General features: G+C 34.5%; 1 protein-coding gene across 2 annotated transcripts in view; it reads left to right on the plus strand.

The window, feature by feature from the left end:
• TUSC3 (tumor suppressor candidate 3) overlaps positions 1-12,773 on the plus strand; it is a 115,529-nt gene extending 102,756 nt beyond the window's left edge. Inside the window, exons 8-10 of one of the 2 annotated variants that reach the window (XM_021534976.2) lie at positions 3,115-3,189; positions 5,947-6,037; positions 12,488-12,773. In XM_021534976.2, the coding sequence (XP_021390651.1) occupies positions 3,115-3,189; positions 5,947-6,037; positions 12,488-12,503 (182 nt within the window). In that variant the 3' untranslated portion in view covers positions 12,504-12,773. The remainder of the gene's footprint in view (positions 1-3,114; positions 3,190-5,946; positions 6,038-12,487) is intronic. The other variant, XM_021535059.2, reaches the window with a different exon arrangement.
• Positions 12,774-18,055: the final 5,282 nt, after the last annotated feature.

Raw genomic sequence — 18,055 nt, forward strand, 5'->3', positions numbered from 1 at the left:
TCCCTATTTTTGGTCATACATCTTGATTTTTTTCAGGGCTGAATATTTTATTCTGTTACTACTGATCATTTTCTGTATAAGCTTATAAATTTTTATTATTACTATATTTTTTATTCTGCTTTAAAACTGTTGTTATTACTATATCAAAATTCAAAACCTTTTCAAAAGCCCTATATAAATAATATGTTTTCATTTTTTATGAAAACATGTATCAGGTGAGAAAAGGAAAAGCGGAAGTTTCATATTTAAAAGTGTTATAATTTGAAAAGGTATATAACAGGATTTACACAAAAAAATTCAATAGAGGAAGAAATTTATCAGAAAACATTTTCTTTCCATGGCGTATATGAGTGCCACATTCCTCTCATCTTTTCAAAATAGTTTCATACTGCATAGTGAGGCAGCTAAAGAGGAATTGGAAAATAATGCATCATTTTTTACAGATAAAAAACTGTTCAAGTAACCCACTTGCTAAAATTTTATTAGAGAATTGCAATACTGTAAAAGATTATTTTCAGAGCTGGGACTGTTGCTTTATGTTGTATAATATCAAGACATTGTAAAGGCATAACATAGAATGTTAGAAATGAGTGAAAAATAGTGAAACAAGCTATATGTTCTGTGGTAAAAAGCTAATTATTGTATCAAAATGACAACTCAGGTTGAATTTTTATTTTAGCAACAGGGACCTGAGGCAAGTACCATGCAGTGTTACAGTGCAGATATGAAGCTGATATCATTGAAGGTAAAAGGCAGCCAATGAGGCTGAAAGCTCAGCAATGTTGATTAAAGTTGGAAACAACTACTGAGGCGAAAATAGTGGTAGTGTGAGGGAAGCTTCAGGGGTAATGATGTGAAGCTCCAAAAGAGAGGGGGGGGGGAAACCCCAGCACAATTCATGTGGTTGCAGACCTATAATTCTCAGTTGCAGAGCAAACAACTTACTTTTGTGAGGTTGTTGTTCCTGATGGTAAGAAAAGTGAATTAAACTCATGGTCTGCTAAGAAAATAAGAAAGAACTGTGTTACAGAAGGAATGTCTCCCAAATGGCTTTTTAGTGTGTGGTTGGTTGGTTTGTTTCTCAAAAGCAGCCAGGTAAGAGAAATAGCTAAGAAACACATTATGTACCGATACTGCATGAGATAATCAAGAAAAAAAAACAAAACAACAAAACAAAAAACATTTACAAGGCATTTCACAACCTTTGCAAAAAGCAGCACTTTCCCAAGAAGACCTGGTGAGTTACCTTTACATCTTGGGACTGTGGGGTTTTTTCCTGTGACTGTTAAACTCATGAGAAAAGCAGTACTATAAGTCTAAGTGAGGAATTGGTAAAATAAAGTTATTAGGTAATGCTGCCTTAGGGGTTTTTTTGAACAGGGTAGAAATACATATGGAAATTTTTTTTCTCAGCCCTTTTTGTGACAACTGCCTCAATTAATTAATCTTTATGTTTTTGTAACATTGAAAAATGAATTGAATTATTCTCTTTACATTCTCCCCAATTCATTTTCCCTGCTGGGAGCAGAGCAGTAGAACAGGAGATTCGCAGTCTCATATGCTCGTGAATCTGAATCTTAACAAATAAAACTTTTAGAAAGCAATTTTTGTATCATGGATTCCAAGTTAAATTTTTTTCACAATATTTTGCCTTTTTTTTTTTTTTTTTTTTTTTTTTTTTTTTTTTTTTTTTTAGTATTTTTTCAAGTGCAGTCATAAGCTTTTGGAAGACTTGAACATAACCAATTATTCATAGACTGGCTCTATATCTTACAGCTTGTATATGTGTGAGGAATTTAATTTCAGCTACTAGCATGATTTTAATTATGGCTTAATTTAGGACTGTAGGTAGATGTCTGCATCAGAGGGTTGATGTTAAAAATTCTATTTCCTTCATGTTGCCTGTTTGCCTCTGCCATCTTTCACCATTGATGTTTACTTTTTAAAATCTTATTATTCTTCCTTTGACTTTTCTCAGTTTTCTCAGGGTGTATAAAATTTGGAAGTTAAACCTGAATCAGGCTGCTCATCTCTTAGGAAGTGTGATTGTGTTAGCATTGACAGTTCTAAATCCTTTTGCTCAAGTTCAGCTTAATTAAAATTTTACATTGAAAATTTCAGATGTCTTTGAATATTTTGGTCTTATTTTGAACATTCCTTAGATGCAAAATACTAATATGTTACAATATGCAGATATTACTGATGAATCTAGCACATTTGAAGTATCTTCTTGAATAGTGTGCATAAATAGTAACATCTTATTCTTGAAGTCTGTAGTCATCATGCCCTGGGTTAAGTAATGTTGAAAACTACATGATTTGACCATCTATAAAAAGGTGTTGAAGTTTGTGATTATTATTATTGTAACTTACTGTTCTCATGATTCACCCCTTTAGAGTAGCATTCAGGCTTGCCTCTGCTTCAGAACAGATGTTATGCACAGTAGTAACTGTTCCTTTTTGTTCATATGGTTTGAAATAAACAATTAGGAGAATGGCTTAAAAGCTTGCTAGATTAGTGAAATTGTTTTATCGTTATGTACTTGTTCACATTTGTAACACTTATAATGAGACAACAAAACACTGAAAGTGACTGAGGACTTTGCCTCTGAGATGTTTCTCTGCTAAACTGTTAAGCAATATGACACTAAAGAGGGAGTTAATGTCTTATATAAATGCAGAGGAAGATAAACCAGTCCAACTGCTTCAGTTTGTGTCAAATAACCGGTGAATTGTGTGCAATTGCAGTGAATGATTTCTGGATCTTACAGGTTTTGTTTTTAAAAATCTTTTGCTACCAATATACAGAATATTTTAAAATATTGGGGAATGGCTATTTCCATAACTGTCCAAAATTTGTGTCCTATTTGATGACTTGTCCTTTAAAGCTTCTTGAACCTGCTTTCATTTTTTTTAAATCCAGAATGCACAAAGAAAGATTCTATGCCTTTTTGCCAGAGGTGTGTCGGCACAGTACAGATTGTGATATGCAGTTTTTAAGTAATAAGTACCTTATTTCATTTTATGAACCTGAAAGCTGTAGTTCATAGATGTGCCTTTGTGACTTTCTGAGGTATCCACACATCTGCTGCTTTCCTTGACAATGGTGATTCAGATGCTGCTATCACCATGGGAATGGTACTCTTGAATGAAGCTGCTACCTCCAAAGGTGATGTTGGAAAAAGGAGAAGTAAGTTGTACTTTATAGCTAAGGAAATGCTTAGACAATTAGAAGACACTTGTCAAATTACAAGTGAATATCTGATTAAGTTTTCAGATGGTCTCTAACTTAAACCAATGTTTACCTTTAGTTGTTTGGAAAAGAGGAGAGCATAAAAATTCTGTCAATAAAACTGCATTCACATGAAGTAGAAACAGTAAAAAATACTTTAAGCATTCTCAGCCAAGGTACAGCTTGACACTACATTGTATAAATGCTTTTTGGCTCTTGAATTATGTCAGAAGTCAGTGATTTCAAAGAACAAGAGTTTAAAACATTGTTTTAAGATTATTCCATCCAAAAGTGTGTGAAAATTATTTTATTTGGTACTCTTGCCAGTATCATGTCTCCAGAGGAAGGTGGAAAAACAGCAATAGTTCTGTAATACAGAACATATGTAATCTGTAATGTCTAAAGGTATTTAGCTTGAAGTGCAATTTTTAATGTTTTTCTGATTTTTTTTGTTACTCAAGAGTATTTGTGAGATTTTTTTTGTCAATGAATCACATAAACACACAATATGAAAGTATTTCATCCAGAATCAAACTTCCTCATTGTTATGTCAAACAAGGTTTTACTGAGTATGACATAGGTTGAAACAAAGATGCCCATCTGCCTTTGCATCTTTTATATCCCCTAACTTATTTTTCTCATATAAGCCACTGAAGGTCTTTGAAACGTACCAGATTTCCTACACTGCCTCCTCTTTCTTTTGAGGTCAGTTCTTTAGCTTCCTTGTAACACACAGTATTGCAGATTGAGCTGGTCAACTATTTTCTTTAATAGCATTCTAGAACTCTTCATAATAGGTGGTTGCAAGGCCAAAGAAATCTCTAATCTATAGTGATTTGAGGATCTCCTTCAGCAAGCTGTAGATCTGTCATTAATTCTGAATATCTTCTACAATAACTAGCTTTAACAATGGTATCAAAGTGATGCCTTAGGTTTTAGCTTTTATATTTTTCAGATTTTGTGCTGCTTTAGTGTATAGTTCTGAGCTTCATATTAAGGCATGGTAAGATCTCTTCACAGAGTAGGTAGACAAAACAATTCCTTTTCTAGCCTGGGACCAAGAACAACCAATCCAAATTTTAGGTCCAAGAGCATAAACAATGGTGAGATGAAGAGAGAAAAACAATAAGGATGGGACTTAAAACCTAAAGCTATAATTGGACAGTTAACTCCAATATGCGAATGGACCAGGATTTATAAAAGTGAGAGACCCTGTGAATGGTAGTCCATTTTGTGACCATTTTGTGTTCATCTTGGGTGTAGCCCTGGCTGGGCTCTTGTACTGCCCAAGTTGTATCCATTGAGGCCTTCTAATAAATACCAACTTTATTCTTTGGCTCTGTCTAGCTTCTGTTCTAGGTCAGCCTTCACAAGGTATCAAAAGGATACAGTGAACTAACTTTAATTGGAATATTATCATAGATCTGGGCCTGTGAACACAGACACAGTGAAATATCAGTGGACTGCAGTAAAAATTCAGGCTCTTTGTTCTTTGTGGCCATTATGTGAATGCTGTCTGTGTATCTGCCTTGCACCGTTCATGCTTCCAATTTATTCATCCATGCTTGGAAATCATATTTGTGAGTGGTGATTTCTTTATAATGAAGTATGTTTATTAGGATTGTACCTGGCTAGCTTTCTCAAAATAACTGTAGAAATTTTATATTCCAGTTGACATGTGTCACTTTCCACATGGTCAGTTTTAATGAAAAAATGCATCATTGTCAATTTCCTTAGCTTCATGTTTTCTCATCCTTCACTCAAAGGCAGCACACTTTTGAAGCATGAATATTGCAATTAAATAGCAAAGAGTTGGCTAAAGTAGGAATAGTATAAGAGTTTTTAAAATCAAAGTAGCTCACTAGAATCAAAGTGTTATCTAATGTAGATGAGCTGCATATCAGTTTGTAACATGTCCCCCTTTTTAAAAAATTTATTTACTTGCAATAGAGTGGGCTATTACAATCAAGAAGGTTTTATGCTATTATTCCACAGAATGACAACAGATGTTCAAAATTTTGTTTGCTAATTTAAGCATTTATTTTGTTAGTTAATTTTTTGCCTGAAAAGATGCAAAGCACTTTCACCTGGATGGTGTCAGAAGATCTGCATCATTGTTTTTACCTTCAAAGCCTGAAGATTTATATTGCTACTGAGCTAAGAGTAAAAAGTGATTTAGCTGCCAGCCTTGGAACTTAGAACAGTGAAATTTTTAACCATTAGTAACTAGATAAAGTAGCTACTAAGCTGCCTTTACTGCTACTTCAGACATAGATGGTTGGCTAGAAACAACATGATTCCATTAGTCAAAGGAACTTGACTAAATTGCTTTTCTAAATGTAATTTTTTTTTTCAAAAAGAACAAGCAAATACCTGAAATGACATTATTTGATATATATAATTTAATGGATTATTAAATCCATTATCAGCAGTAAGATGTTTGCATCCACATACATTTGACTTTTAAATTTCTGCTTTTTTCTTGAAAATACATTTACCCTGACAGGTTATTTTTTCCTAATAACCATAAATGTTATTTCCATATCTGTTTGAAATCCTGTCAGAAGATAGTGGGCTTCAGTAGTCAAGGCAGTAACATTTTGTATTTAACTGTGCCAAAATTCTCTGTAAATGATTGATGTAAATAATATTCTTTGTGGAGATTGCAGTTTTAAATCTTTTATGTGCAAATAAACAAAGTTGTTTTCTTTCCAGTAATATGTCTGGTAGGCCTTGGTCTTGTGGTCTTTTTCTTCAGCTTCCTGCTGTCGATATTTCGCTCCAAATACCATGGCTACCCATACAGGTAATCTGTCTTTAAATTCTCATCCTATGGACTGTAATAGCTTTGTAGAAGTTTAAGAATTGTTTTCAGCTAAACAATCTTTAATCTTTACCACTGAAGTCAATGGAAGGTGGTAAAAACAGAAGAATGGTGATTAATTTAAGCAAACCAAAAAGGGCTGGAATGCAGCTGTTGAAGCAGACCAGTTAAAAGGGTTTGAGCACAGATGCATGACATACACAGTGCCCTCTGAAAAATGCAAAAGGAAAACATGCTTTAGTTTGTAAGGCTCTATTAGGTATTTATTTTTGTGTAACTAAGATGTACAAAAGACAGGGCACAAAACAAATAAGTACCATACAGTGCTAAGATTTGACTTCACTAAATATACCCTTTTCTTTTGTCAGCCACACCATGGAGGAGAGAAAGGATTATAGTTTTTCTAAATTATACATACACGTGTCAGTTAAACAATTGCAATTTTTCTGACAGGTGAAAAAGTAGATTTCTCTGATTAGGCCACATGATTAATACAGCTAGTACTAATACAAAACATCCAGTTTTGTATTCTTTGTTATATGCCACTAAAAAGGATTCAGCCTTGCAAATCCAACTTAGATGTAACATTTCAGCTATAATATGAAATTTTTTCTACTAGTTTTTGCTCTAAGACTTCAGAACTATTTTCATTTTTACAGAGCTTGGTCTCTTTATGTTTAATTGACATTAGGTTACTTCAGATTAGTTTTATTATTTAATAACACAATACTGAAGACAAGGAAACTCTTGCTGCTTTTTAGTAATTTCTGCTGAGCAAAGAGGTCTGGAAAGGGCCCAGTAGCATCATACTGCCATTTGGGATTGAATGTCCTGCTTCTCAGCATCCTCTCTGGAGATTACTTCCAGCTTGAATGATTTGAGGTGAAAGGCAGGATCTAGTTTTATTAACTGTGAGCTTTTCTTACCTTCCATTAACTCCTTAAGTCTTAAACATTAAAGAAGCAGGACTTACGAGCTTTATCTGCAGCTGAAAGCTCACTTGAGGAGCATTTCCAAAGAATGGCAACCCATGGTGTAAGCTCCCTTCCATCTCCTCATAACAAGTTTATTAAATGGAGAAGGCAGTGGTGGTGGCGTGTTCCTTGCCCTGAAATTTATCAGTTACTAAAGAGAACCTGACAGTTGTACTAGTTTCATTTTTAGTTCATCTTAGGAATCTTCATATCATCATCTATTAATTATCATGCTTATATATCTGTGCCAAACCTTGCATTGCTTTTGTGAATGTTTGCAATGGGGGTTTTTGGTCTGATACCTAGAATGTCTGGTGCTGAACAGCATTGTGAGCTTTAGTATGCTCTGTGTGTTTGCCTGCCAACATGATACCATTGGTGTTAGTGCAAACTGAATCACCGAGTATATCTTGTAGTATAAGGCATTATAAGCTTTGGGAATCTTAATTTAAATAATGTAGGGCTTTTTCCCTCTTTTCTTGCTAATCTGTTTGCTGTAAATACTATGTGGAATGGATTTTTAAATTTTATTCTCCCCACAATTAATCTAGAATTTATTGAAATATCAGATATTTTTTAATGGGAGTGTCTAGCAGAACATTCCCCTAGATTCTGTGTAGATTCTATGTAGATTTCATACTTCTCTTTTATTATCCAAGCTAAGCATAAAGGACAGCAAGATTTGGGTTTAGGGGGCAGAATTCTATTAAGAGGTTAATTTTTAAAAATGTGGTTTGATAGGTGATGCATATCAAAAGTAAGCATACCTGTTACTATGCTAAAGCTGGTTAAAAATGAAATAAATCCAGGACAATGAAAAAAAATAATTCATCACAATCCTGATAAAATAAAGTCATGCCACATCATGTTGTTACTGTGAAGAAATTAATAGATCCATAAACCAGATTCTGTCTTAAGGAGCTAAGTAGACTTAATACCACAACTTACAAATCAAGTAAATTCATAAAGAGATGAACAGTGTGCATTCCTAAATACATAGGAAATATTTAATAGCTAGCTAAGTGTTATGTGGTTTTGTTGGAGTTTTTTAATAATGTTACTTCTTCTGCACGATTAAGCAAGGTCTTTTGGGCTTAGTTGGTCTGTCCTAGGTGGTTCCAAGTTTTCACGGTAATAAATTAATCATTTAATCTTAAATCCTCACTCAATGCAGAATTGTTGGAAACCATCACTGGAGTTGATCTTTTTGCTCTGCTATTACCAAATCTAATTGACTAGTTTCACAAATGTGTAATTTGCTTAGTGGGTCCTTTGCAGTGTTAAATCTTTCATGTTTCTGTTGTTCTCTTGGGTAGCTCTGACCCAGTTTTGTGGTATTTTAAATAAACATACTGTTGATTCTTTGACACTTAGTGGTCTTAATGTGTCATCTTCTTCACAATCCTGTAGCATTTTTTGGAGAAACTTCTTTGTTTTTTGTTGATAGTTCTTACAGATTCTAATGAACATGCAAAACACTAAGGCAGACCAAGTATATAAACTCTGTTATTTTCTCTTTCCCCTTTTAATTTAGTATCCTGCATTTTAACTTGTCATATATGCTAAAATGCATTAATCTTTGTCTGAATTCCTTAAGATCTTCCAAGATGTTCCACTTCCACGCCTCATCAATTGATCCCAGTGCAGATATATCTTAAGATGTGAAATATGTCTATCCTTTTCCTTTCACTGGTTGTAGATTTCACCTTGAAACTATCAGTCTTTATGTGATGAATTGTCCTCAGGCTAGTAAAACTTTGCCTTTAACAATACTAACAACAATGAATACTAATGATCTGTCAGGAAAAAAGTGACATTATGTTGGCCTGCCTAAAGCAACAGTTAAAGAAAACTGAAATTGCTTTAATGCTATATGCATGACCTCAAGCATCAACTTCACTATCCTACTTAAAAAAATTCAAATGTCCAAAATTGTTTCCTTTCTCTGGCATTGAAAAACCGAGTCAGTCCTTTGTAAAACATCATGCAATGGTAAGTAAACAGTAACACAACCTGCTGTGCATCCTCTTTCTGCAGTGACCTCCATGTAGCGAAGACAAATCAAAACAGAGGTGGAAAAACATAAACTGGAGAAAGACCATTATTTCTTTTTCTAATGGGGTCTATAAGGTGCTCTTTAGAGAGCATGTATATAGGAAGCGAAAGTAATTTTGACAGACTCCTTTCAATCCACTTCAGACATTTCCAATTCTGATTTGATTCTTTCTTTCACAGGATTTTCTTTTTGAAGGCTAGGGTTGGGCAAAAAATTGTTTAATTAATATGCTGGTAAAATACTCTTACACAGTATGGCATTGAAATGGGAACAGTAATGCAAAGTGGGGGTCATCATGAAGGTTACTCACTAAGCAAACCCAGTCATGATGGATGAGCTCACATGCAGCAAATCTCTCTGCTATAGCCATTTTTGCCATGGCAGGACTTCTTCATGGCTGTATTAATCTACCTTTTTTATGGGAACGAGATTAAATTTTTCATTTTGCTAAAACTTTCACTTTAATTGATATCATTAACTAATGAAAGATTATGTAATAATTTTATTTTATACTGTTGAGCATTTTCTCTTTATAATTCTTTCTGGATAAGACAAGTGTGTTGATATATCTTAGACAATGTTTTTAGCAAGTCTTCTCACCATAGTATTTAAAGTGAATAAATGACATGTTAGATATCAGATACTCAGTGACCTAGCAATAAAATGCCATTATATCAACACAGAATTTTATCTGTCAACTCATACATATAGGAGTGGCACAGAGACTATTCTTCACTGTAAGTCAAAACCATGAGCTCTAAGTTGACTTTGCAAGTCAGGAAAGAGCTTGGCTCTCTGGAAACAACGCCTTAGGCAGTTTCACCCCAAAAAGTATACAGAATAGGAAAAAGAATGACAGCAGTACTAAGAACATAAGCACAATATTGTGTTATTGGGAATTTTAGGCATGTAAATATTTGTTTCATTGCTTCAAGAGGACACAGAGAAAAGTTTTATCCACGCTTTACAGATATAAAAAAAAATTATTGTTTTTTTCTTTTTTTAGCTTTGGCTGCAACTTAACTGCTCTAGATTGTTTTTTCAGCTTTGTTTTCTGAAAGAAACTTCTAGCACAGCTTCAATACTCACAACACTTTAAATTGTTCTTTCAAGCCTACATTTTATCATTTGCTGTTTTAATCTCAATTTAAATGAAATAAACACCTGAAAATTCTACATTTTCATAATTTTTTGTTAAGTAACTTTTGAATTTTTTAGAACTTGACTGGCAGTTGAATGTTTCATTATCCAATTATCCTTCATAGCCATTATATTTCAGTATTATTTACAAGATTAATGTGATTTTTTTTTAGTTAAAACATAAAAAATAATCAGCCTTCTGAACTATGTATTGATGGAAGAAAAATTCATATTCTTTTTTGGCTAGCAGAGAAAAGGAACTAAGCTGTGCAAAGTGTAATAGATAAGAGATATCTTATTTTCATCAAAACCCCATAAATGTTAACTCAGACATAAAGTATTCATTTATTGCTTGGGGAAGGACAGTCAATGCAACAGGACACAAAAATTGCAAGATGCTCCATAGCTTGAAAAATCCTCACATTCACTGTATACACATCTACCCGTGCTGTAGTTAAATTAGTTTCAGTAAAGAAATCCTGTATAATATTGAAATTGAAATTAAATGCAAGTAAATAGAATCATTATTTCTTTGAAATATACTAGAAGAATATTAATACACATAACAAATTATATTTAAAGGCATATGAAATTAAATTTATTCATAAACATGAGCATACTACTAGCAGCTTTTTAGATATTCCATGCACAATTAAATTTATTTACCTTAAGTTTATGAATTGGTAAACCTACTTCTGATAAATACCAGGATTCACAATTTGATCTATAGTACCCAGCAAAATTGGCTACTTTCTTTAAAACAGCAAGAATCAGGATTACTTTAAAAGACAGAAAAACAATAATACACAGATGTCAAAACAAAGCTTTTGCATTTAATATTTTCTATACTACTACTATTAATGTGGCTAAACAGTATATTGTTCAAGAAAGAAGCTGCCTGTGGAAATGCAACACAGCAGTCTCCCTCTGTTCATCTAAACATTGCTGAATTCATGAAAAGCCACAAGTCTCCATATTCTTCTCTAAGGGAAGTGTCAACATCAGTACTGATTTCTAATCCTTTAAAAAATGGGAGATCTGAATTCGAGATGTGTGGACCCAACTGCTGTATTTGTATTTCTTTGCTGTTACATTGAGTCTTTTACACCTCTTTAGCCTATCAATGCTAGGCTTAAGAAATCTTCAGCCCTTCCCACTCTTCTCTCCAAACTTTTTTACTATTAGTCCTCTCTCTTCTCCTCTCAGATCCTTTCCTATACATGGTCTTACACATCTGTTCTAAAATTGGGTTATGTTTTTAGTCACATGTGCTCAGCATTCCCTTACTTCCCCCTTCAGCCCTCTGCAGTTCATCTCTCCATGTTGCTCTCGCCAGCTTTTCCTTATCATTAATCCCTTCACCCTCCAGGACCCAGAGAGTTGCTGTTTTGCCTTGCTTTGTATGTCTTGCTTAATGATCTTGTCAGATTTTTGTAGCACTGAACATCTTAATACTGATAGTCTTTTAAGCGTGTGACACTTGTATTTATGTTTTGTAATGATTAATTAATTAATGCCATGAATGGAATAACTGGTGAAATTACTACATGTATGCTAGTGCACACTGCATATCTAGGAGTTGGAAGACCTACCAGGCAAAGCTAGAGGCAGTACTTCCATTTAGTAGTTCCATGCCTGTGTGTTTGTACAGTTAGTCCATAGTCACGCACAAGTCTCTGTCTCTCTGGGTTCCCACTTCCCAGTCCATAGGACTTGCTAAAGTACTTAGAAAGGTGTGACGTATATCTACATTTTAGAAATAAAAAATTTCCTTCCAGGTGTAAAATAGCAATATCATTGTAAACTTCTTAATTTATTAAAATACTAAGAATTTAAGAGTCAGCAACCCTACAGAACCTTGCCAATTGCTCTATACTCTCCCAACTCTGGGGCCAGTTCAGCAGTAAATGAAGATGGTTTTAAATAAACCTGAAACATCCCTTGGGAGAGATTTCTCTCTTCAAGTAGTAAGAGCAGATGCAGAACTTGATAAAAGAGAACAGATGTTTGAAAAGTGTTTTTCTTTTTAATTTTTTAATAGGCAAATTTAAGTTTCAATCACTTATGTTTTATTTAATAACTTTCATGCTTGCTTAATAATTACTAAATTGAATATAAAAACTTAAGAGATTATTACACAAATGTCAAATGACTTTTCAAATTAATGTTTTGAAGCCCTTGTTTATTATTCTTTTCAAATCATTTTGGTGCTGTGTTTTATATGCATTTTTCAGCATTTAATCATGTTTTCTTTCTTTTCAGCTTCTTAATTAAATGAATTCAAGCGAGATTCATTTAGAGCTGCTTACCATGAAGATAAGCTATAACTGCTATTTTCAGCCCACCAATGTTACATGTATTCAAGAATCTTTTGTTGGTTCATCTGTTTTTGTGATAATTTATATAGTATGGTGATAGAGAATTGAATGCAGTTTTATGCAATGAATGCATCATTTATAGAAACATAGAGTAAATATCTCATTGGAAAGTGCTCAAATGTTATGAATATAGTGTGCTCAAGAATTTAAATAAATTTCAGTATAATGGGCTTCTGTTTAAGTCTTCCTTATTAACTGTACTACATGGATCCAAAGGGTATTTCTGAGATTTTTCACCTGAACTTTGTTTTGAGATGTGTTTTTGAACAGTTCTTTGGCTAGTATTAAGTTTCCTGGTAGAAACTATTATTTAATGACTACACCCTACCCTCACTTTGCTTTGTAACAGAATATTTGTATAGAGTCTCTGATCAGCTCTGACATGCTGAGCCATTAACATAAAATTCTATTCTACAACATTTTCATCCTGGAGTCCTTTTCCTGACTCAGCAGTGTGTAAATACATGCATTACAAGTTCATCTCTGTCTTATGCCAAAGGATGAAATTCATTATGGAATTCATTATGGAATCTTGAATGAAAGAAGGCTTACATCTGTCAGAACTCAGATCCTTTTAAGCTGAGTCTGTGGTGACAAAATTGGAGGGTGGGGAGCAACAATATTTCATAACCCAAAACATGCTTCTTTCCTGAAGTAGCAACAGGAGGAAGGTATTATCCTGAATGATGCTTGTAACACAGTACAGATGAGTCTATTGGAACTGGGGTTACAGCAGTTGCCAGTTTTATGTGTCCATTGAGCTTTCTGAAAAGCTTATATAGGAATTAGTAGTGCCATTTAAAAATGCCGGTTTTTTTAGCAGTTCACATCTCATATTATGTGAGTTACTCATAAATCTTTGTATACACCTACATAGTTTATTCTCAGTGGCTTAGGAAACAACAACCACAAGATACTCTACCTCAGTCCTACTTCTTTTCCTCCCTATTGGCAGTTTTCTAACTGGAACTTTTCCAAGTACCAATTCACTATCAGTAGCATTAGGAATTTCTTCATTCATAATATAAAAATGCCTCTAAGCATGAGGATAAGATTGACTAGACTTTACAGAACTCACTTCATCTTATGTTTTTACCTATTTCTCCTCCAGAAATACTGGTATGTTAAGAACTGGGAAACATTTTAGGACAAGGAAAAAAAAAAAAAGAAAAGGGAGAGAAAGCCTATATCTTACACAAACACAGAGCAAGACCTACTCATTACCCTAGAGAAAACACTAGAAGGTTATAGAGTGATATTTAAATTAGAAGCTGAGTAAATACTGAAACTCAAAATGCCTGGTTCACTGACTGATGTGGACTGTGAAGGGGGTTGCAGCCTTTTCAAAGATGCTTCAGCTGTTATTCAGGAAGGCAGATCAGCTTGCCCATGATTCCAGTTGACTGGCACGTGCCAGTACAAGGAAGCCAGGAAAGAATTTGCAAGAGTTTTATGTCAGTGCTAGAGGCTTGAGAAAGGGATGGAAAAATTAAATTGTATGGTATTGAACAACAGCCCTGGTATAACAAGCATTCAAAGCTGTGGTAGGAAAATAAATAACTAGGACAGTTATTGGTCTCATGACTTAAGGATGGCACAGCTGGATCTGCAGGTGACAAAGTGGGGCTGTATGGGAAAGATTACATAGAATGCAACAGCATGGACATGTTGCAAGAAGCAGAGCAGTAAGTCTCCATGGTTGGAAATTGTATTCTAAAAAAGAAATTAGAACTGTGCTACTTGATCAAGATGACAAGTGACTTGAAAGAAGAAAAACTGCAAGTTTCAGATAGGAAGTAATAGTGAGAGATCCTAAGACCTTGTGCTAATGAGACTAAATATTTCAGCTTATGATGAGGTAAAGGATTCCAGTGACACATGGCTGCCTGCTGCAACAACTAATAGATCTGACATAGTATTCAAATCAAAAGCAGCAGCTTGAGTAGTGCCCAGGTGCTAATGTAAGAGGTAATCATGGGATAGCTATTCTGTATCAAGAACCACAGTACAGTAGGATAAATGTTGTTGTAATACAGGACAAAGTGAAATCTGAATTATGTTGGATTATATTAGAAATAAAGGCAGCTAATAATGCAAACAAACCTACCCCACTCAAATAACAGCAAACAATAAGCAAAAAGCGAGACACCTACAAACAGCCTGGTGGCTGTTTAATACTTCATTAGAAGCAGAGATAAAATATGTGCCACAATTCAAAAAGTAAAAACATAGCAGCACACAGGTCAATTGTAAAAATAACAGGTTCAAAAAAATTATCTGAAAATTATGCTCATCATAGTAGCATGGTAGCACAGACTTCTTAAAATACACCTAAAGCAGGGAACTATTCAGAGGGTTGATGACAAAGGTATAAGAAGGGGCACCCACTGATAAAGACTGTGACAGAGGAACCAACTTCTCTGTACCAGGTAGGCCAGAAGATATAGGTCAGCATGGTCTGGCACATTCTGTGTAATTGTTTTAAATAGATAAGCTAGGTGCTGGTAAGATCTTGAACCGAATGGCATTTATCAAAGAGCTCTGAAAGAAATCACATGTGAGACTGCAGAGCAAGGTGCCTTCACCTATCATTACAGATTGCCTCTGCATCAGAGGCCTGACAGATGGCCAACACATCTATCACCTATAAAAAGGAGAGTCTAGAGGGAAAGCTAAGCTACAGACCAGTGAACAGTTTCTAATTCTGATGGGATGGTCAGTTTGGCTATAATGAGTAAGCTTACTGAGAGCAAGGATAAACATTGTCATCTCAAAAAAGTGTAGGACTTGTATAAAGGGGAGTTTAAGTTCACAAAGGTTGTAGATGGCTAAAATAGTGTCTGAAAAGCACAAGGATAAAAATCCCTTGTTAAGGATTTATTAAATAAAATAATATGGAATTGGAAGAGATCTCCTTATGATTTGAAAGTTAATTAAGATACCAAGAGAAGGATAGGGCTTAATGGTCACTTTTTATAGCAGTAAAGTCAGAAATACAACCTTCCTGAAAACTGGTGCTGGGACCACTTGAATACATGATCAGTGATGTGTAGAAAACGCATTTGTAGTGCAACCTGTGTTACAGATAAGGTCACAGTACTGTGCTGATAGGGAGGAAAGTCCACTGAAACTTTGAGATGGGTAAGACTGGGATGTTTTGATGGGTGAAAACTTGGGAATAGATCTAGAGGAAAAAAAATTAATACCTTGTTCAGCTAACACTCAGGGAAAAGACATAGTCATAACTGAACCAATTTTAGCAGAGTTGTCAGTGTGCACTGACAGCCAAGGAGATGTTTTGTGTCATCAGTAGAGGGGTTTGGGTAACAAAAGGGGACAATATTAAAACTACACAGAATCTCTGTGAATTCCTGTTGAGTTCTGATCCACACATCTGAAAGACCGAGCAGTTCAAGTTACAGGTGGAGATAAGCAAGCAGCGTCTCTTAAAAGAACTCAGATTCTAAACAAGCAGGGTTATGGTACTAAAAAAACTAAAGGCACTTTTCACTAGTTCATAGTGACATAGGACACCTAAAAACTTTTAATAAAAGAAATCCCTACTTGAGGATTAAAGTATAGGAGATTCATAGAAGCAAAACCCTGCAATTTAAGTTGCAAAGAAAATGTAAAAAAAAAAATCACTATTGTTTTTTTAATTAAATTTAACTCCATATACTCTTCAGAAAAGCCAAATAAATCTCTCTCCACAGTGATGTTAAGTAACATTAACAAGGTTCAGTGTCCTATTAAGGACTTAGAAATGACCTCCACATGACTGCAGGTGTCTCATCAGGCAGAGTAACACATAAATCAGGACCTCATTGTTAAATGATTTAAGATATCCTTTGAGCAAGTTAGAAACTCTGGGAGTTATTCTTCCAATTGTTTGTAACACATGAACATTTGAGTATGATTTTGCTGTCTATGTTGGTAGTACTGAATAACTATATTCAAGAGAAAAATGTAATAAATATGTATTCTCTGAAGTTAGTTGAAGATTTTACATTCTTTTTGAGGATTTTTAGTCCCCTATATTTCTGTCCTAGAGGAATTTGACCGCCATATTTTTCATTTCCAGGTGCACACATGTACAAAAGAATGCCTCATTTAGGGGTTCTTAATGAAAAGACTTCTTGTTAGAACATCTCAAATCCAAGAGCAGACATTCCCCTATGCTCAGTCCATGTATGAACAGAAATACTGTTTTTTCCTCTGAACTATACATGCTACATATGCTAAGAGCTATGCAAGTTCAGAGCCTGTTGTCTGTCATGTGGCAAACTGAATCCTCATCATCCATTATGACAGGTCAAGCAACTCAAGTCTAAGTTTCTTTGACATTGTCATATGGAGACAGAGCAACAGAGCTTTATGGAGTTTTCAAATTCTATGTCCTCCATTTACCCCAGTTAGCTATACTACAATGCGCCAGATAGATGACATGAAAAAGCAATCCCAAATTTCTTTCTTTTTGCAACACAATAAATGTATGAAGCCCAAAGAAGCATCAATCTGTATTTTCCAGGGATTTTTTTTACTGTGCATTAACACAGGTCTGTATATTTGACATTAGTAACTTCCATAACATTAATCAGTGTTGGTCCCTCTAGAAGTACTTGAATGAAATAAGAGAATATTTTTCTAGTTTGTATTTAGCCTTTCTGCCTTGCATTTTAAAAATGCATCACAAGTATACAGAGTAATGAAGAAGCCTTAGTAGTTCCAAAGTTGGAAAGATTTGTTTTATCTTCTAATAGTTACATTTTTGCTCCAGGAGTCTTACTCTAGAGAGGAAAAAAGCCTCAAGGTAAATCATTACCAAGCAGTGTTTCAGGCAAAAACAGTGCAAAATAAGAGTTTACCTAGGCTGTTAAGCATACAGTACCATAAGTATTTGTTTCCCCTCCAGTAGCACTTGGTGCAGGAGTTTCATTCTTTGGTTTTAAGAATAAAGAACAGGAAGCTTTACATTGTGCTTTAAAAGCTGATAGAGTCCTGTTCAGTTTTAGTTTGTTTTGTAATAGTATGTATTTTCATTAGAAATTGAGTCATTTTAGCAGAATTAGGGTCAACATTCTGCTAAATTACTCCATTGTTAATTAAAATATTTAGTTTGTAATTATTTATCTAATTATTTAGCTAAATAAATAAATTTATCTGAAAATATTTTCACTGGTCAAAGCTGGTGGAAGTTATTGTTAATATTAGAAGAAGGTTGTATCCAGGTTTTGCCCTCAAGAGGGCTATCTGCCACCAGCACATCTAATAAATCACCTCCATTCTGAGTTTGGATGTGGCCATATATCTGTGCCAATGAAAAGTCCTTACCAGTCAAGGCATTTGAAGCTAGGAATAATCATACCTGGTGCTGAACAACCTTTAGCCCTTCCTTTTCTATAATTTCTCACTCTCCTCAGGTGCATTTAACCAATTCTTTCCTCCACCTACG

Source organism: Lonchura striata, chromosome 4, assembly GCF_050655825.1.
Source record: "Lonchura striata isolate lonStrDom1 chromosome 4, ASM5065582v1, whole genome shotgun sequence".
NCBI classification, from domain to species: domain Eukaryota; kingdom Metazoa; phylum Chordata; class Aves; order Passeriformes; family Estrildidae; genus Lonchura; species Lonchura striata.